This window comes from Acomys minous (genome assembly GCF_964271855.1).
Source record: "Acomys minous genome assembly, chromosome: 13".
Classification (NCBI taxonomy): domain Eukaryota; kingdom Metazoa; phylum Chordata; class Mammalia; order Rodentia; family Muridae; genus Acomys; species Acomys minous.
In genome coordinates, this window is record NC_140495.1 from 59,634,262 (window position 1) to 59,655,532 (window position 21,271).

Below are 21,271 nucleotides of genomic sequence, written 5' to 3' on the forward strand. Positions count from 1 at the left end.
CAGTAGGCACTAGGGATCACCAGGCTTGAATGGCAAGCTCTTTTACCTGGTAATTCAGTTCACCTGCCCCTCCAGCCAATGCTTTTCATAGGCATTGTTTCTGGCTTTTGAGAAATTCTTTACACCATATTTAAAAGGAATTTCCCCATGCTTTCTTCTTTTTTACATTTCCATGATTAAAAATTTATGCTTCTTCTAAAATTTCAAATCTATTCCAGAACATGAGTTATAGATAAAAATTTATACTGCTTCTGATAGTTAAATCTTGGCCCCAGTATTGTTTGCTTAACAATCCACCTTTATTTTCAGCTAGTCATTTTTGCTCGCTATGGCAAAACTGATGGGAAAAGCCATGCATGGTGGCACATGTCCGCAATCCCAACAACTGAGAGGCAGAGGCAGGCGCATCTCTGAGTCTGTGTAGTCTACCCAGTGCCAGCTGTCAACCAAGGCATCAACGTGTAGACGTAGGCAAACCTTTAAGACCCAAATTATGACACCCAGTGATTTGAAATACTTTATCCACTATCAACTTCTCTAAATTGCTTGAGTATGCTTCTGGATTTTCTATTACATTTCATTGGATTGTTCTCTATGCAGTAGTGAGCTTACTGGCTGCAGCCTTTAAAGGTTTTCATACCTCGTAGGACGTTTAATGGCCCTCTTTTTTACTACTCTCTATTCTCAAACATTTCCTGGCATGTATACTTTGTGTTGATTTTTCTGCTGTGAGAAGCTAGTGTGGTTTGGGGCTTGCTCTAAGTGTTTGGTGCTTCCTAGCTCTTGTGACAGACCTGAGTTTATCGGGATAAACACCTTATACCAGTGCAATGGAGATGAGACAGAAAAAAGAAAAGGGGTAGAGAGACGCCTCGTGATACCCCACTCCCCAAGACAGAGTTTCTCCGCATAGCCCTGGCTGTCCTGGAATTTGAGCCAGGGTTTCTCTGTGTAGCCCTAGCCATCCTGGAACTCGCTCTGTAGACCAGGCTGGCCTTGAACTCTGAGATCCCCCTGCCTCTGCCTCCCAAGTTCTGGAATTAGGGCAGCATTCGCCACTGCCACCAGGTGCAGTGATGAAGAACATTTGCTGCTTGCTCTTAGAGAGGACCTAGGTTCGATTCCCAGCACCCACATGATGGTTGACAACCATCTGTAACTCCTTCTGGCGCCTGTCGGCATTAAGCGGGTACGTGGCAGCGCACATACACACATACAGGAGAAACACTCACACTCACGCATAAAGTGAAGACATCTTTTTAAAAGGGAGTACCAGAGACGCTTCAGAGCGGTCTCCAGCACCCACGCAGGATAGCCTGAAACCCCTTGTAACTCCAGCTGGACAGAATCCCATGCCAGCACTCTTGTGAGCAAACCCACACACAGCTACACATTTATACACAAAATTAAAATTTAAATCTTAGGACTGTGCATGGTGGCTATGGCTTTAATGCCACTACTCGGAAGAGAGGCAGAGGCAGGCAGATCTGTAAATTCAAGACAGTCCCAGCCCAAAAAGAAACAATAGTCAGGAGGAAAGCTTAAAAACAAAGAACAGAAAAAGGAATTATTAAGTAAACATAATGTGAATAGGCATATATTTCCTTCCGAAGTATACAAAGTTTACGGGCCATATCTATGTTCTACAATGCTGTTTACAACCAGAGCCCGAGAGCTAGGAGACTGTTCACCATCCGGGTACCTTGCGCACGCCTATCGGAGCGGGAACGCGCGCGCGCGCGCGAAGCTGCATCACGTGCTCGGCGCGTCCCCGACCGGCGCGCAGCGGGCGGAAGTGAGGTCGTGGGCTGCGGTGTCTGCGCAGCGTCGGCGGTAGGGCGGGCGGGCGGGAGGCAGCGGAGGCCTAGCGGTCGGCCGCCACCGAGCGTTGTCTGGGCACTGCCCGTCGCCGAGCCTCACGCCGTGCCGGCTCGGGCCGGCGCGCGCCGGTTCCGGAGGCGCAGGCCACCGTGAGTACGGGAAGCACGGGGGCGGCGGCTCGGGGTGGGCGCGGGCCGGAAGTGCGGCGCTTTGTGCAGCGCCTGGTCGGGCCGCGCGGGGAGCTGGGGCGCCGCTTTGTCCACAGCGGGCCGGGGGGCGGGGCGGCTTGAGCGGGCCCGGGGCGGGAAGGTCGCGGGCCGCTGGGGACACCGGCCTCCGCAGGCCCAGCGTCCCCTCTCCCGGAGGAGAGCGCAGGCTTTGAAGGGTACCTTCGCGAGGAAAGGACGTTCCGGGGCATGGCCCAGTTAATCTGGAAAAAAGAAAGAAAGAAAAAGCAAAAAAAAAAAAAAAAAGAAAGAAAGAAAGAAAAGAGAGAGAAGGACATCCTGCTAGCGCGTCCACGGCTGGCAGTTCTCTTTTGCATTGTGTGAGCTGTTGTTTAATCAGTCGCGTAAATATCTTGGAGTGTTTTGCATGCAGGAAGGTTTGCTAGTGAAAAGGTTCACTTGCACGCACACACACACACACACACACACTAAAATAAAAGAAAAAGAATAGGTTTGTGTACTTTCTACACCTTAAAGTCTCCGGTTCGCCTTGTGTAAGATGCGATTACTTTCTGAAGTATGACAAGATTTTAAATTAAAGGAAGCAGTTGTGGTGCAAGCAATTAGAAAGGCGGCCTTTAAAAACTTGGGTAGGTTAAGAGGTGATGGGTGGTTTTTGCTTTGACATCCAAGGTTTGAGTTATCTAGGCCACGTTTCCTAAGGCTGAAGCTACCGTGGTGGAAATTGTTGACCATTTTGCTTTTTTAAGTCTCCATAAGGGGCAGGCTCATTTTAGTAGTGCCTGTAGTTCAGTCGTGCAGCGTTTTGGCATGTTTTGACATGCAAGAAAAACGTTTAAGGGTGTTACAATTAGTTGTGACCAGAACCAAAAGATGCTGCAGGGGTTGAGATGTTTGTCCCTGTGTTCGCCTAGGGATTAGGAAGCAGTTGGTAGAATTGGCCTTCCCCCCCCCCCCCAAACTCCCCTAAGGGCGGAAGTGACCCTCGGTGTATAGCAAGTCCTGGGAACCAGGAGGGAGGAAACTGTTGTTCCTACCTTTTTACCAGCCTCAGGTTGGTTTGTACAGAGTTGAGAAAAACTTAAGGAGTACATTTTAAAGATAATTTTTGAAGGTCCTGTGGTTTAAGGAAGTTGTCTTCCTAACTTGTCTTGTAGACAGTTGATTTTTATGGACTAGTGGAGGACAGTTTCAAAGCATGAGTATAGCACTGTTTCGGGAGTGATTCCAGCTCCTCTCTGTTCCGGACATTTTTTGAGATCTGACTGTTCTCTTTAAAAATACATGACGTTGTCCTCAGAGGTTTACAAACAGCAATAAAAGCTGAGTTTGGTGGACTGCAGAGTTTTCTTGCGAGGTGTACTCTCCTTGCTATCAGACATACCTAAACCTTCGCAATATTAATTTTTTCTAGTGATCTATAACTTATTTATTTAATCGTCTATCTCTGGATAGAAACAGTCAAAGCACCCTGGAATTAGTGTTGATGTGAAGAAACACTAGCCTGTGAGACCTTTAGTGTTTTGCAGACACCACTTCAGGTACACAGTACTGTTTAGTCACAGTGTGTTTCACAGCTCAGGCTGGAGAGATGGCCCAGCAGCTAAGAGTGTGTCCTGCTCGCACAGAGGCCTTGAGTTCTTCTCCCAGTACCTGTTTCGGGCTGCTCACACCTTTCTGTAACTCCAGCTCCAAAGGATCTGAAACCTCTTTGGCCTCCATGGGCACTTGTACACACGTGGCATTCACTCACAAGGCACATACATGAATAAAAATAATAAAAGTCACCCCTGCAAGCCTTTAGTCCTATCACTTGGGAGGCAGAGGCAGATAGATCTCTCTGAGTTTGAGGCCAGCCTGGTCTGCAAAGTGAGTTCCAGGACAGCCAGGGCTACACAGAGAAACCCTGCCTTGAAAATAATAATAATAAAAATATATCTTGAATGCCTTAATTGGGAAGGTCTATTTTTGTAATTGTGTATTTTCCCCTCCTGGAGCTGAGGACTGAACCCAAGGGCCTTAATTGCTCTACCACTGAGCTAAATCCCTAACCAAATTAAACACAAATTCTGAAAACCTTAGGGAAACCTTTGGTTCACATGAAGATGTGCTTGTGATAGTTGTTGAATGTTGCTGTTAAGGAATTCTTTCAGTCTTTTTTGTTTTTGGTTTTTCAAGACAGGATTTCTCTGTAGCCAAGGCTGTCCTGGAACTCACTCTGTAGACCAGGCTGGCCTCTGCCTCCCAAGTGCTGAGGTTAGAGGTGTACACCACCACTACCCTGCTTTTGGCAATCTCCTTATCGGTCAGTTTGAGTTTGGTTTGTTCTTAGGCAGGCATCATACCACCTACAGCATCCCCACAGTCGAGTCATTTCAAAGGGGAGACCTAAGAACGCTGCCCCTGCAGTGAGTTTGGGTACTCTGTCCACACCAGCTCAGAACGGGCATTGGTGGTTACAGTGTGACCAGTGGCACCAGAAAACCAAGTGGACTGGTGTCCTGCGTCTTTCTTTACTCTTTCGATATACGTACATGAAAGTATAGAGATGCTGTTTGCAGCTATATTCCCCACATACTGAAGTAAAGTTTAATAGCATTTTTGCAGTATATGCTATTTAAAGAAATGCTTTAAATCATAGATTTCTCTCATATTGTTAAATTCTTTTGTATTTCTAAAAATTTACATATAGCACATATAGCACAATACCATTACCATAAAAACAACAGTTGTTGGGTACCCAGCCTGTGTTCGCTTTTGTGTTATGTCATTAAAATATTTTATTTATTTATTTATTTATTTTTGGTTTTCTGAGACAGGGTTTCTCTGTGTAGCCTTGGCTGTCCTGGACTCACTTTGTAGACCAGGCTGGCCTCGAACTCTTAGCGATCCTCCTGCCTCTTTATTTTATTTTTTTTTTTTACAGATCTTTCCATATGAATCATAGTCTAAACAAAATCCAGCTATTGTCTTTAGTGTAAATCTAATTTTATCTCAAATATCCTCCCTCACCTGTGTTCAGACCATTGAAGAACAGACATTTGCCTTTGAGAATGCCCTTCCTTTTGGGTTTGTGTGATTTGCTTCATAGTCTTATTCCACTTATTCCTCGAGTTCCTGGATTTTCCTGTAAGTTGGGCATTAGGTGCTGGCTCCAGCTGACACTTGCACCGTGGGTGGCTCTGTCGTGTGAGGGTACATACGCATACAGAGCAAGCAGTCTGATGCAGTGGTAGCTTTACAGTTCACATCTATACATGTGCGCTGAGAAAATGTCTCACGCTAAATTGTGTTGTTATCAGTTGCAAGTGCCGTGTGGATTGCCTGGCGCTTGTGAGCTCCTGTGCTGAGCGCTGAGATGCAGGGAGACGGGCAGTGAAGTATTCCCTCCTCCCTTTGGGCTGGCTCACAGTCTTTGAAGGGAATCTCATCATCGAATACATAATCTAAATCAGGGCTTTTGTATTTGGACACAGGCCTGCATGGCTGGTTTTTGACAAATTTGAAAGGGAAACTGCAGTGTTTTCTTTTATGGGTCTTACACTGTTTGCCGGTCTCTTTTGTTGTTGAGGTGGGACTGAGGGCTTCATGCATGCTAGAAGGTAGGTGCACTGCCTCTCGGTTGTATCCCCAGTCTCATCCTGCAGATACTAATTCCTTAAGACTTGTAAATCACATAGGGAGCATGTGTCATTAGCCTCTGGAGTAGTGTGATTTCCCAAAACTGCCTTTTGTCCTTTCTTGGCTCTGGCAGTGCTGCCACAGTTCTCATCATTGCTACGCCTCTGTTTTTGGAGGAGCTCCACCAAAGTGTGCTGTCTGCACTCAACCCTTAGAAGAAGCACCTTTTCTCTTTTGGCTGTTACCATGGTCTGTCCCAAACCACCAGGGATCACTTGTTGTTGTTGTTGGTGGTGGTTTTCTTTTCTCCTTACAACAGCTATAATTCACATGTTATGTGAAACAAAAAACTCACTGTCTTAGGTTCCCATTACTGTGAAGAGACCATGACCACGGCAACTCTTATAAAGAAAACATTTAACTGGGGCTGGCTTACAGTTTCTGAGGTTTAGTCCATGGGAAGCATGGCAGCGTGCAGGCCGACGTGGTGCTGGAGAAGGAGCTGAGAGCTCTACACCTGCATCTGCAGGCAGCAGAAGGGGACTGTGTGGTATCATGCTTGGCTCATTTTTTTAAGTCCCTTTTTTCCTGTTCTAGTGGGCAGTTGAAGCCAGCACCTTGTAAGGAGTCTCACTAAGAGAGAGTCAGACCCTTTAAATGTTTTTACAATTGCATGAGATTTATGTTCTGGATATATTCTGATTTAATTCTCTGATACAAGGGCATTGAGGTTAATTGTAGAATTTTCACATTCTAAGTAGGGATGTAGCGGATATTGTTTCCCTTAGTTCTGTTGAATTGAAGAAGAGTTAGAAAGAAAAGATTACTGCAGTCTGATTGGGTGCCTGTGGCTACTGGGACATTTAGTGTTTATTTTCTGTTCTCTGTTAGTTGGGACCAGTAGAAGACACATTATTTTATAGTAGACTATAATAATATTTACTGCCTGCTTTTCTGTGACTAATGGAGAAAATTCTGGAAGCAAAAACTTGGCTAAATCACCTTTTTTCCCCTTTTAGTTCTTGAAATCATGAATCCTGTTTATAGCCCTGGATCTTCTGGAGTTCCCTATGCAAATGCCAAAGGGATTGGATATCCAGGTAAGCAAGTTGAATTTTGTTTTCATTATTGAACTTTGAGCACTTTTTATGTCCACGTAGCATACATAATTATAGTGGATGTGCTAGCTGATACTGTGACAGTGAGATGCAAGCTAGAGTCATTTGGGAGGTGGGACCCTCAATGGCGAAAATACTCACGCCATCTTGACTGATGGTTACTGTGGACAGTGCTACCCCAGGTCCTGGGCTGTATAAGAAAACATGCTGAACAAGCCAGGACAACACACCTGTAAGCAGTGGTCCACCATGGCTTTTGCTTCAGTTCCTGCCTCTAGGTTCCTGCCCTGACTTCCCTTCATGCTAGACTCTAAGCTCTGAGGTGAAATAAGTAAATTTTTCCTCTTTGGAGTTGCTCCTGGTCATCGTGTTTTGGTTTGTTTGTTTAGTTGGTTGGTTGGTTGGTTTTTGGGGGTTTTGTTGTTGTTGTTGTTTTGAGGCATGGTTTCTCTGTGTAGCTTTGGCTGTCCTGGACTTGCTTGTAGACCAGGCTGGCCTCGAACTCACATTGATCCTCCTGCCTCCACCTCCTGAGTGCTGGGATTAAAGGCATGCGCCACCACGCCTGGCTCTGGTCATCGTGTTTTATCACAGCAGTAAGAGCCTAAGGCAATGGAGTGGGCAAAAATAACTTGAGTTAGGGAAGGCAGGAAGGCAATACATGGGAGAGAAAAATCCAGACAAGGCTGGCCTTGCCCAGAGCTAATATCTTCAGTGGGTGGGGCCAAGACCTTTTTCTCTACCCTCTTAGTTCATCCCACCTTCTCAGTATTTGTGAGGTTCAGCCCCTTACAGTAGGAGCCTCACTCCCATATAGGAAAGCCCAGTCTGGTTTCACAGTCCCTGTTCCCAGCTTTCTTGGGGTTTGTTTTGGTTGAACATGACTTCTGTCTCACTGGACGGGGGGGATATCCTATTGAATAATTTAGGAGTGGACCATATCCTCTCTTGCCTTTAACTTACATTGCATTTTATGGGTGTGGTTTACATATCCACAGTGAGTGGAGTCAGTCAGAGCTGAGGGGGGACCAGAAAGCAAAACATTGGGGAACTGGGACTTTGGTCAAAAATTGCAGGTGGTTGTCCTAACAACCACCTGGTTTAGGTTAACTCAGCAAGAAGTGGGTATTTGTACCATTACAGTTTCATGTGGGTCCTTCCCCTCTGAGTACTGGAGATGGAACCCAGAGCCTTGTGTGTGCTACCTAAGTGCGCTTGCTGCTGTTGCTGTCTTTACCCCTTTTGTATTTTGAGACCGGGATTTGCTCAGTTATTTAGGCTGGCCTTGAATTCACTGTTTAACTGAGGCAGAACATGACTTTGCTGTCTCTGTGCCTCAGCCTCTGAAGTAGCTGCTGTCACAGGTTTAACCACCATACCCAACTTTCATTATGGGTTTTGAAATACTATGACTGGGGAAAACGTGTTGTTGGTACTAAACTCAAAGAAAATGGAATAAATCTGAGCTTGGAAGGGGGAAGAGAAGTATTCGGCCAGATTTGGAAGCGCTGCAAACCCAGCTCTGCCGGGAGTTGTAACTCGTGTCTGCCCTGGAGTACTTGCTGCTGTCTGGGATTTTAGCAGCCCACACAGGGACAGAACAGGAGGCTTAGCATCTTCTGAGCACAAGAAGTTAGCCTCATCCAGCTCTCTCAAGTAGTCTGTCTCTTGAGAGTGGTTCTCCCCCCCCCAAGGGCTGGATAGACTGGATAGAGCGTCTGTTGCTGTCCTCTGGGCTCTGAGAGGGGCAGTCTTCCCTAAGTGCCCAGTAGACATTCCTGGGCATGGGCTCTAGTTTGTGTTCCCTCCACTTCCTAGTGGAGGCATCAAACCTCAGACATACTCGTCTGGCCGCATTATCTCTGGAGTACCTGACAGCAGAGTTGCTGGGAAGTAGCAGTCTTCAGTACAGGTTGTTGAGCCTTCCTGAAGAAAGTACTGACCACTCATATGCAAAGTTAGTGTAAGCATGGGTGCTATTAGGAAAAAGCCTGCGTTGCTACTGCAGCTCAGCCAGCAAGTAGAAGCCATGTCACAAGAAAGTTTAGAATGCTTGTGTAAACAAAGAGCCAGATTTGTAAGTAGAAGGATTAAGAGGAGAGAAACAATTAAAACTAAAAGAAATAGGGCTCAGGACAGTTAGTTCGATGAGAGCTAGAGGAATTTGAAGATAGAACACCTCTGAGAGTGAACCAAAGTGTGCAATACAAGTAAAAGGCAAGAGGAAAGTGATTGGCTGGTGCAGACCTTTGAGGAGCGGCAGAGATGGGTCAGTGGTTAGAGCATGCCCTGGTCTTACAGAGGACCCAGCACCTGTATCAGGCAGCTTGCAGTTTCCTATTATTCTAGCCCCCAGAGATCTGAGCCCTCTTCTGGCTGCCTTGGGCACCCATGTGTACCTGCATATATGCTAATGCACACACAAATAAATACTCCTCCTCCTCCTCCTTTTTTTAAAGGATAAGGTAGGAGGGGAAATAGGCTGGTTAAGAACTTTGAGAATAGCACTTCAGCCGGGCACTTGGGAGGCAGAGGCAGGCAGATTGCGTGAGTTTGAGGCCAGCCTGGTCTACAAAGTGAGCCCAGGACAGTCAAGGCTACACAGAGAAACCCTGTGTCGGGGGGAAAAAGGAGAATAACACTTCAGAAGAACTTAGAGAAATTAGAAGGAAAGGAGAGACAGTTTTCTAGAATTGATGAAAAACAATTTCGTGATTAGATCTACTGTTTTTGAAGTTTTCTCACTAGTTTAAATGGAATAGCTAAAGAGAATCCTGAGCGACTCTGAGCCAGGCAGTAGCCAGCCCCGTGATACTAGTCTGAGATACTCTTTGCTTAAGACTTGAGCTCTTTGCTCAGCAGGCTGGCGAGGCTGTGGATGTTAAAAGGTGTTCACTTTTTCCTGCTGCTCAGTTAGGCGGGTGGCACACCTGTATGCAGATCAGAGTGTGAACAGTGAGGCTCTGTGGGTTGTACAATGCTCAGCTGTGCTGCAGCACAGACACAGCTTCCGACAAGCCCTTGGTACATATGCTCTGGCCCTTGGCCTCTCACTGACCTGTTCTTGCTCAAGAGAACTTTACAGCGAACCAGGCTGTAGGGTTTTGGGTTTTTTTTCTTCTGTAAAGACACTTGAAAGAAAGCTTCTGTAACAATGTTAAGTGTCGTTTCAGTTATGTCTTAAAACCTTTATGTACCTTGTATGTCCTGGGGCAGTGGGGGGTGGTATTTTAAAGTCTCCCTCACTGAGTAAACTGTTGGTGAATCTTAGTGCTGGGTCCTAGTAGCTGGGGGTCGGACATGTGAATTGCGCACCTGTAGAATCTTAGAATCTTAGGCCAGCATGACAAGCACAAAGGCTCATGGGATATGGAGGGAATTCCTCCTCCAAATGTGCTTTATGTAATAATTACTGGTTTTACTGGCTTCTTATTGTTTCCTCATTTATTCATTTTTTTATTTTATTTATTTCATGCGTTTGATTATTTTGCCTGTGTGTGTGTGTGCCATGTGCGTGCCTGCTGTCTGTAGAATGTAGAAGTGGAAGGTGATGTCAGGCTCACTAAAACTAGAGTTAATATGGCTGTGGGCCACCATGTGGGTGCTGGGAATTGAACTTGAATCCTCTGCAAGAGCCAAAAGTGCTCTTAACCACTGAGCCATATCTTCAGCCCCTGTTTCCTGGTTGTATTAATTTTCATTTATTCCCTGCTGTCTTTTTAAAGGAAGTAGGCCGGGCATGGTGGCACACACTTATAATCCCAGCACTTTGGGGAGGCAGAGGCTAGTGGAGCTCTCTGAGTTCAAGGCCAGCCTTGTCTACAAAGCAAGTTGAGGTCCACCAGTCCTACACAGAGAAGTCCTGCCTGGGGGTGGGGAGGGATTATTATTCTTATTTAATTGTGCGTGCTCTATACATGTGCCACTAGGTATTTGAGGACGTTGGAGGACAGCTTACAGGAGTCAGTTCTCTCCTCCACCATGTAGACCCCAGTGATGGAACACAGGTTGTCCACCTTGGCAACAGGCGCTTTAACTACTGAGCCATTTTGCTGGCTTTGCCACATTTTGTTTTGTTTTCTGGTGTTTTAAAAAACAAAAAGCAATTCAGGTTGGATTCAGGTGTTGTTGCCATCTTTTGGACTAATGAAACTTATATTAGTCTTACCTTCTAATAGCTTTGGCACTTTGCAGGGTTGGCCATGTGACTCAGGCCTCTAACAGTCCTTTTGGTACAGTGATTACAGGTATGATGCTCATGTCAAGCTAAAGCAATGTTATCACATGTTTGTACTATGTCTTACATGCTGTTGTCTGCTTGAAGGTACAATGGGTTTTGTCTTTGTTTTGAGACAGGGTTTCTCTGTGTGGCTCTGGCTGTCTTGGAATTTGCTTTATAGGCCAGGGTGGTCTTGAACAGAGAACCACATGTCTCTGCCTCCTGTGTGCTGGGCCTACTGGTGCACCACCACACCTAGCTGTGGCCCTGTTTTTATGATGCGCAACTAACTGATAGCTGCTATGGTAACAATGGTTTTATAGCCATCATTGCTTTCTCCTTTGATACTTCTCTAAGTATGTCATTTGGAATTAAAAAAAATTCTTTTCTACAGCTTTATTACTGACTTTGTAGGTAGATGGGTAGTGTGTGTGTGGGTATAGTGGGGTGATGTGTGCAGTGGGGGATGTGATGTGGGTGTGTTGACATCTGTCTTGCTTTTGTTTGGCGATGTAATTTTTGCTGAATGTTTGTTTCCTATAATGTCTATTAATTATTTTGTATATTAAAATGATAAAAATCAATGTCTCAAGGCATGATGGTACATGCCTTTAATCCCAGCACTTAAGAGGCTGAGGCAGGCAGATCTCTGACTTTGAGGCCAGCCTGGTCTGCAAAGTGAGTCCAGGACAGCCAGCAGTGCTACACAGAGAAACCCTGTCTCGAAAACTGAACAGACAAACAAACAAATTTGTTGTTTCAAGAATCCAGAAGTGTGAGATTAAGGTACTGGCAGGGCTGTTATTCCCTCGGGAACTCTGAGCAGAGTCCACTGCTTGCCTCTCTAGATGGTGACCTTTATACTGTCACCTTCTGCTGTCACTCCACTTTTGCCTCTGCTCACATTTTCGATTTCTCTTCTGTGTGCATGAGGAAGAATATTTACCATTGGGCTCATGTCACAGCCATATGTATCGTCTTTTTCAGTATAAGGTAATAGGCATAAGATTTCCAGGAATCTGGTCTATCTTTTGGGAGGAACTCCCCCCTTCCTCCTTTTTCCCCCTCAACACTGACTACAGATTTTTTATATTGGCCGTTACTTTCTCTCAAACCTTAAAGATACAGCTGTATTGTCCCAGGTTTTTACCATAGGTTTTGCTTTGCATGTGCTCTGTAGCTATTCTCCATCCCCGTGCTGTGACTAGATGTAGTGCTTTTATTTTGTTCAGCAGTTAGAGGGCTTCTTGGGTTTAGCTTGTTTCCCCCAATAGCGGCAGGAGTTTTGCAGATACTTTCTGTCTCCTCCTCTCTTTTGTAATTCCATCCATAGTGTATGAAAGTGCCGTGTTTTGTGTCTGTCTCTTAGCTCAGTGTGCATTTCACTAATCTTGTTCATCGTGCCTGAATCTGCTGCAGAATCCATGTGTTGAGTCAGACCATCTTGCTCTCCCTGTTCCTCCAGCATACTGTTTAGTTGGCTTGTTGATGGCTGCAGTCTCTGGATTGCCACTGGCTCTGCTTCTCTTGCCAAGGACTTTCCTTGCTTTCTGTCATGCAGTCCTATTTCTTGCATTGTATTAGAAATTGAGTTGTCCAGTTGCTGTGCTCCTTGCCCAGCAGTTAGCACTGTGATTGTTCTCCCTCCACTCAGAGGGTGCATGTGTGTATTTCAGCCTGGGCAAGGCTCTGCTTCCCTTGGCCCTCATCCTGAAGTGTGGAGCATCCATCAGGCCCATTCCTCTGCAGGAAGCTGTCACGTACAGGCGTGACTTAAGGAGGACTGCCGCTGGTTTCAGGGGTTTTTAAGGGTCCAGCTTTTATCACAGCAGTGTTACAAGACCACCAAAATTCACACTTGTTTCTTTGGTCGGTGCTCAACACTGACAAATTGTGTAATGTAATTTATCCTTACACAGAACATAATGTACAGTGGGAATGGGTGAGGAACACAAGCAGTATTTACGATGGTGATGTTATGGACAGTCGGGAGAAAGCTGTTGGGTAGGAAAAGCCTCAGACTGGCTTGCTCAGCATGGAAGGCTCAGCCATCATTAGGTGCCTGGAGCAAAAATGGCAGGTAAAAGAGGTCTTCCTCCTCTCAGACTGCAGATGTTTCTGGAGAGAGGCTGGTGCAGGTGCCAAATAATGCATTCTAGGAACCGCTCCGCTCCCATACGAGTTCATGGGGCTTGCCTGCTCTTCCATATAAAAATAATAACCTGTCCTGAGGGACTTTCTTATTCAGCCCCCTTGCTTTTTAGTGTTGGTTATTTGAAGGGTTTGCTGTTCCCCAAATGTCGCATGCAAATTAGCCTTGTACTTTTAATAAGTATGTTGAGGACAGTGACCAGCATGGTAGAGTCCAAGAAAGTAAGCACTTGCTCAGTATTTAGGGCACTGTCAAGCTGACTTGTGTAGGGATTTTCACCATTTTATACTGTTGGAAGGAGTGTTTGCTTCTCATAGCCTTGCTAACAGCAGCATGCTTTACGGCGCTGAGTTGTAAGAAATGCTATCAGTGTGGTTGGGGCTCATGTAAGTTCAATTCCCCGCACCCCCCCCCCTTTGGGGTTTTGATCTTCTGTATACATCTCTGTCGGGCCCTGTGGTTTGACTGCCAGCACGGGGATGGGGTAGGGGAGACACACACCCTGATTTGTCTTTTGACTTAGTTCATGCTCTCCTCTGAAGTTGTTAGGATTGTTTTTACCTGTCCAGCCTCTGTGCTAAGGAGGTAGAGCTGATGTGGAAGGAGCAGGCCTGGGTAACCGCTGGAGGCCCTTTTGGGAAGAGCACAAGGACACAGTACTGCTGAGCCTTGCTGCATGGAAGCCTTCCAACCAGATGGTGGAAAGCGGAAGAGTCTGCTGTGAGTCTGCAATCAGCTTCTTGCGCTGCTACCCTGGGGGATGGCTGCCTAGGAGAGATGGCCTGTGTTCAGTTTAGGTCAGGGCGATGGGTAGGATGAGCACCGTGTGACTGGAGGGATGAAGCAGGACAGGATAGGAGGAGCAAGGCTCCCCAGGAGGCAGGAAGGGGGTGGTGATACCCACACAGAGCCCAGCGATGCCGTGATTCAGCCCATTAGACTAAGTGCCTGTCGGCTTGTTTTATTCAGTTTCAGGGCGTGTTAACTCACTGTTAGAAGGTTGGGATGGACTCTAGTAACAGGCACTGGGGCAGAGGGCTTCCTGAGGAGTTACGAGGGAAACATGAGGGAATTTTTATTTTTGTGGCAGTTATTGAAGAAGCCTGTGGAGTATGATGTAGTTTGTGGTGAATCTGACTTTTTAAAAATAAATCATTAAAAGTTCTTGCTCCTAACTGGTACTCTGGTACCTAAGCAGTGTCCTGTGAGTGAATGGATCCTGCTCAGCTAGGCTTCCTTTGGGCCTCTAGTGACTCTTACGGTTGGTCCACAGGACATTGATAAAAATCATTGCCCTTGACACCTAAAAAGAGTAAAGTTGATTCAGGTACTGCTCACTCACTGTCTTACTTCCTGAAGAAAGCAAGTGGATTGAAACAATCCAGAAGAGACCTTGGCTGTTCTGCTGAGGTAGAGGAGGCTCGTTGAAGGTCAAGGGAAGCAGCATGGAGGCTTTGGATCATGCAGGAGCCACTGAGGCCTGACAGGGCTCCTGTGCACCGTTGCAGTGATGACTCCATCCCAGCACAGACCTGAGGGTTGTTTAGGAAGGCTGTGGGGAGGTCGGATCGGGGAGCAGGGTTGTCATGGAACAGTGAACTTGATGTGAGGACGGGCTGGCCTTTAGCAGCTTGTCACCCTGTGCATCACTGGGCTTGATTTGGCTGATCTGGCTGGCTAAGCAGGTGCCGTATGATCTTCCCCAAGCTGTGCGCTCAGATGACTCTCTGTGGTAGAGGAGCCCTGTTCTCAGCTAAGACAGTGCTTTTCAACCTGTGGGCCAGTTAGGGTTAGAGCTTTATTCAAAACCTTCAAAGAACCCTCCCTTTCCTCCCAGGGTTTTCAGTGGCAGAGTGCTTGCCAAGCATGTGTGGCCTTGAGTTTTGTTCCAGCATGCACATGTGCACACAAGCTGTGGTCACAAGGACTGTCTTTGGAAGTTAGCTCAGATGCTGTGAGCTCTACCCTTAGTTTTCACCTAGTCCTGAGTGTCTCACTCTGGGACATTTCCTGGGAGGTTATGATACCACCTGGGAGGCACAGGCAAGGATCACAGCATCAAGGTCATTCTCGGTTACATGGTGAGACTGAGGACAGCCTGGACTACATGAAAGCATATCTCACAAAATGAAAAAAAGAAAACCATTTGAGGACCCTGGAGGACACCTTTGAGCTACCTCAGCACAATCTTGGTAGGAAAGAGAAGCACAGCTCCTCACAAGCAACAGTAGTAGTCAGGGCTTGGGGACACTGGGTTCTGTGTTCTGAGGCTGTGAAAGCACCCCGCTGTCCTTCTGTCAGGCTAGGCAGAAGGGGCACAAGGAATCCTGGACTCTGACAAGGCCTGACTGGGTACCTGACTCTCCCTTTCCTGATGAACACCAGAGGGGCAGTATTTTGTTAAATATCTTATTGATAACTCTGTGTGTGCTTGTGTGTCTGTGTCTGTGTCTGTCTGAAGACAAGTCATGTTAGGTGCTAGAGACATTGGCTAAGAGGTTACAAGCCAATCAGAGGACCTGGCTTCTGTTCTTAGTACTCAAGCAGTAGCTTATAAAGGTCTGTAGTGTCTGTTCTGACACCATCTTCTCATGCCCAAGGGTACCTGGACTCCATGGTGCGTGTACAGAAAAGTAGGCTATGGTTGCACATGCCTATAAAACCAGCACTCCATACCCAGTGGCAGGAGGATTCTGTCTCCAGAAAGAAGACGGGTGATCTTGCTTATATGCGGATTCTGATTGTGTTTTCCCATTCTGGGCATTTTTGAGGTTAATTAGAGCCCTTTTTAGTAAGAAGACTTGTATATAATGATACTGACAAACCTGGTCCACCTTGAACTTGAGGAAGTCACGGATTAGAACTTCAGAATGTGAAGACAAAGTTTGGAACAGTGCCTAAGAAGAAAAACAGAAATTGCTAGCTTTTAAATACAATAATGTGACTCTATCTTTGCAGTCCCAGTGTAGCCTTAACCCCCTCAACCCCCAACCATCAGCAAATGTAGGTTCTTGGGTGAGCCCAAGCCCACTTTGGATCTTGGGTCTCTCCAACTTTGTGTAGTGGAGCCAGGGGAGAATTCTGACCTGGCGCATGATGTTGAACACTTTCTGCCTCACAGGGCATGATTGTGGGGTGGCACAGAAGTTTTGAGATCCATCTTGGATTTTTTTTTCCTTCTACTTAAAATTATGACTTATCTATTCTTTTTTATCTAGACGGGGTCTTGCTATGTAGACCTCCCTCACTGGCCTAGAATTCAGTTATTGACCTGCCTTTGCCTAAAGTTAAATACGTGCACCATCATAAGTGGCTTGGCTTGTCTGTAGTTATTTTGGTCCTAGGATTGAACCTAGGGCCTCACACTTCCAGAGGGCTACTCCGCACTAAGCTGCATGCCTGCTTCTTAATTCAGCTGTTCTGGACAGTGGACTGCTAACTCAGTTTCTGCCTGGTTTTTTTTCCCCCCTAGTTGTAGAATGTGAGCATTTAATTATAGATCTAGCAGACTGGGTTATATTTGTGACTCATCAAACTTCTGAGAAAAGGTGACTCAAGGCAATTGATAATGCTTTTGTGCTGTGTGTTTCCCTGCAGCCGGTTTTCCTGTGGGCTATGCAGCAGCGCCTGCCTATTCTCCTAACATGTACCCTGGAGCGAATCCTACCTTCCAAACAGGTATGTACTGGACAGCAGGTGTCTTGTGCACAGTGGGGAGGAGGCGTGGAACTGGGATCTGTGGTTGGGTGGCTTTCTACACTTATGAATGACCTGTCGGTCAGTCTAGTCAAGCTTAGGTCTCCATGCACATAAGCTTTGCTTTACTGAGTTTCCCAGATTCGCCAACAGCCTCTGGCCTGTACAGGTAATTCCTTGTGCCAGATAGCTTTCTGTGGTAGGACGGATGGACTGGCGACTGAAGACCACTTTGTCACTAAGCTCTGTCCACACTGCTGTAGTTATATTTTTAAAGGCAAACCCCTCTGTTTCCCATATACAGTGCATGAGAACATTTTCAGATTTAAGAAATGCCTGGTTAAAATTGCTGGCTTATGCCTTGTCCTGTGGGAGCTGTCTGGCAAGGCTTCTGGGACAGTACTATGCTCTGCACAGCTCTAGATGCACAGTTGCTTTGGGTAGAGGAGCAACTAGCAGTGCCCTTCCTGTGAATTCTTACTTGAGACTCATAAAAGTCTGCCAGTACCCTCGTCCTCTGTGCCCAGCCTGACAACCTTCTTAGCTCACAGCCAGAAGAAGCTTGGACCTGGTCTTTCTGCTTTGAAGATTGCTGTCCAAGGTTCCTGTTCCTGTTCACTGAAATCATGTGACTTACATGGCAGTGTGCCTAGAAGAATCTTAATGATTTCTCATCTCTGGGAGACAAAGTCTCTGCTTTAGCCTCCTGGCTCCTTCTCATAGTGGCCTCTTTCTCCTCAGGCAGCTCCTCCCTCTTGTGATTTTTGTCTGCCTCCTTTTCATACACTTGCTCTCCTGCGCCTGCCAGTGAGACTGTTGTGAAGCATCTTTAGCAGTTTCCACAGTGCTACTCTGCAGGGCTCCCGGCAGTTCTCCCACCCTGTCTGTTTTTTAAGGCACTTTACGTTCTGTAGCTTCTTTTTAAGCAGTGTTCTTGTATTTGTTACATAGCAAATTGTGCGTATTTATAATGTGTATTTGATCATTTCTGCTGTAAAGTGTACCTTTATCATAGTTGGCAGTGAAAACACCTGTTTGGGCAAATTTTGTTCTGCCTATTTCAACTTTCGCAGGCTACAAAGATTCACAGATGTGTTTTCTCTTGCTGTAGATATGTTTTCTAATTTTTTGTGTGTAAATGGACTCACATACGATGTATTTGGTTGTTCCTGGACTGGCATCTTTTACTGGACATACTGACTTGGACTTTGCTGTTGTGGTACCTGTAACTATGTTCTCTCTCTATTGTTAGCTTGTGCCCATTGTATGGAAAACATCACTTGTGTGTCTGCTGGGGAGCTAATGGCTTTTATGCTGTTTGAATTTGGGACTTGTATTTAAAATTCATTTTACAAGTGAATTTTTCTGGATGCTTAGCATAAGTCTGTGGATATATGCTTTTATTTTTTGTTGAGTAAATACAAAAGGATGGAGTAGCTGATTTTAGGGCAGGTAGGAAACTGCCAAAAACAGTCTTCCAGAGTGACTGTGCTATCTGTATTCCATCAATTATGTATTTATTAGTTCTATCCCCTGTATCCTTGTATCCTTGGCAGCACTGGTATGATGAGGTGAGGCTTTTCTGTCTTGGCACACTAGTGGGTCTCTAATAATTTACCATTGTGGTTCTGATTTGAACTACCATGACAGTAACACTGATCATCTTTCATGTGTTAATTTTCCATTTAACTGTCTTTGGTAAAGAGTTGTGTTCTGGGCCTTGTGGCACAAGACCTGTCCTACGCTGGAGGCTGATGCAGGATCATATGCTCAAGGCCTGCCTGGGCTACACAGTGAGCTCAAGGCTAGCCTGCACAACTTAGTGAGACTCCATCTCATACAAGAGAGTAAATGAGGAACTAGGTATGGAGAGACAGCTCAGTATCTGAGAACAGTTGCTACCATTGCAAATTTTAGGTCCTAGCACCCATGCAAGGCAGCTCCTAACAATCTGTAACTACAGCTCCAGGAACTCTGATGCTAGCCTACATACATGGGTACAGACATGTAACACATAATTAAAAGTAAAATAAAGACATGAATAAAAAAAGAGCAGAACAGGAGCTTTGGGTAAGATCATTGATGGAGCAGGTTGCCAGCTTGTGCGAAGCCTAGGGTCAGTCCCCACCAGCACCCCTCTAAAGGAGAGCTCAGTCGTGTACATCTTTAACTGTGTTTTAGTTACTAAGTTTATTTTTTAAGGCATTTAGTAATTTTATTTTTACAAGTTTTGTTGGAAGATCTGTTTTTATATTTGTGTGTGTGAGCATGTACGTATGTGCAAGTCAAGAACCTGCAAAGGCCAGGAGTGTTGGGTCCCCTGAAATTAATGTTACAGGTAACCACTGTACATGGACATGCTGGAAACGGAACCTGGCTCTCTACAAGAACAACATGTGCTCTTAGCTGCTGGAGTATCTCCAAACCACTTTTTGTTTTGTTTTTTAAAAGATTGTATTTGTTTTTATGTATGTATGTATGTTCCTTATGATTCTTTGTATGCCAGAGAAACATCAGAGTTCCTAGAGCTGGAGCTGCTGGCAGTTGTAAGGTACCTGGTGCGGGTGCTAGGAACTGAACTCAGACCTTGTGCAAGAAGTATGCACTCTTGATTTGTTTGTTTGTTTAATGTATGGAGTGCTCTACCTGCAGGTACACCTGCAAACCAGTAGGGCATCAGATCACATTATAGATGGTTGTGAGCCGTGTGGTTGCTGGGAATTGTGCACTCTTAATCACTGAGCCGTCTCTAGCAGGAACTCCTGGGCCTTAGCCTCCTGCGTAGCAGAACTGAGATGTGCTAGTCACTTGCTTCCAGCCAGGTTTGTTCTGTTGATGCGCTTTAAAGCATTCTTTTGTTTATCAAGTTCTCCAGTCTGTACACCCCTCCCTGAGATCTTTTACAGAGGAGAAGTTTTCAAAAGTTAATGAGGTTATTATTCTCTTCTTTTTTGGATTACATTTTTGGTATTCTGAAAATCAGCACAAAATGACTTCCTTGTAGCAGTTTTAGCTTGTATGTACATTTAGGTCTGTGGTTCCTTTGGGGTAATGGTGTGTAGCGCTGGGTTAAATTGAACTGGTTGTGTGGACTGCTGCTTCCTGCACCCATGCTGTAGTGCACCATCTGTACTCATTGGCTCTGCTTACACCAGTCTCTTCTTAGGAACAAGATGAGAGGAAAAGGACTAAAAACTTCTAGCTCAGTTTTGTAATTTTCCTAAACGAGCCTTGGGTTCCTTGAGGCCAATTCAGATGTTCTTGCCAAAAGCAAGGGGTGCCTGGAACAAATGCTGACCACCTTCTCCTCACAGAGAAAAATGAGCCCTTGTCCTCTTTTCAAGACTGCTCTCAGAGGATCCGTGGATGCAGAAGCTGAGATGAGCAGTAGGAGCAGCAGCGACCCAGCGTGCTGCCTTGGGAGCCTCTGCGGAATGAGCAGTGCCTGGTTACCTGGGTGTGCTGCTGCTGTTTCCCAGAGCCTTGGAGGACATGCTTGTCTGAAACGGGTTAGGGCAGGTGGCTCGGAAGGTCCTGGTGTCCCACCATTACTGCTGGCACTTGATGTAATTAGAGCTGTGTACCCCTCTTTTGTGCGTCCTTGCAGTGCTATCTCCCTGTTCGGAGGCCAGGCTGGGCATCACTTAGATGCAGTAAAAAAGGGAATTTCTGTGAGTTCTGCCTTCTTGATCTAATCGGGCGTAGAGGAGCGGGGCTACATGGCTTCCTCAGCGCTTTTGCAATGCTGTGGTGCTTTCCATTTTTTAAGACTTATTTTATTTTGTATGTGTGTGAGGGTTTGCCTGCATGTGTGTTTGTGTACCATGTGTATGCTTAGTGTCCACAGAGGCCAGAGGCTACAGGTGGTTGTGACCTGCCTCGTGGATGCTGGGGCTCGACCTGGGTCCTTTGCTGGAGCAGTCAGTGCACTTACCCCCTGAGCCATCTCTCCAGCCCCCTTTTCTTAGTCCACATGTAAATGTGTCACAGAAGTCTGAGATTTTGGTGTTTGTGGTGGCTTTGGTGATATATTGTTTCATGATCTGGAAGTAGAGGAGATGCATTTACTTTGAACAAATGTGAGCCGCAGACAGATGGATCTGGTGTGGGCTTTCCATGCTTGTAACCTCCTTGGGAACTGAGTTTAACTCTGGTGGTGGCATGCTGGGGACTATGATCTCATCCTGGTGGAACTTCAGCTGTCCATGATCAGACTTCGGGCAGGCTGAGGTCCTCCTGGTCCTGTGCCCACTGAATGGCTCAGGTGCAGTAATTACCTAAACACCTCAGGAAAAAGTTACTGATAGTGCTTACTGTGTAGCCCTGGCTGGTCTGGAACTCACTATGTAGACCAGGCTGGTCTCATATTCACCGAGATCCTCCTGCCTCTGCCTCTCCAGGGCTGGGATTAAAGGCGTGCGCCACCATGCCCTGCTATAGCATGTCTTATAAGGTG

The 21,271-nt window shown here is 46.1% G+C and overlaps 1 protein-coding gene across 5 annotated transcripts in view; it reads left to right on the plus strand.

Annotated features, from left to right (window-relative positions):
- Window positions 1-1,818: 1,818 nt before the first annotated feature.
- Window positions 1,819-21,271, plus strand: part of FAM168B (family with sequence similarity 168 member B) — a 31,911-nt gene continuing 12,458 nt past the window's right edge. Inside the window, exons 1-3 of one of the 5 annotated variants that reach the window (XM_084753044.1) lie at window positions 1,819-1,970; window positions 6,650-6,730; window positions 16,717-16,797. In XM_084753044.1, coding sequence (XP_084609170.1) covers window positions 6,661-6,730; window positions 16,717-16,797 — 151 coding nt within the window. In that variant the 5' untranslated portion in view covers window positions 1,819-1,970; window positions 6,650-6,660. Of the gene's footprint in view, window positions 1,971-2,123; window positions 2,369-6,649; window positions 6,731-16,716; window positions 16,798-21,271 lie in introns of those variants that run through there. The other 4 variants (XM_084753047.1, XM_084753046.1, XM_084753048.1 and 1 more) reach the window with 4 other exon arrangements.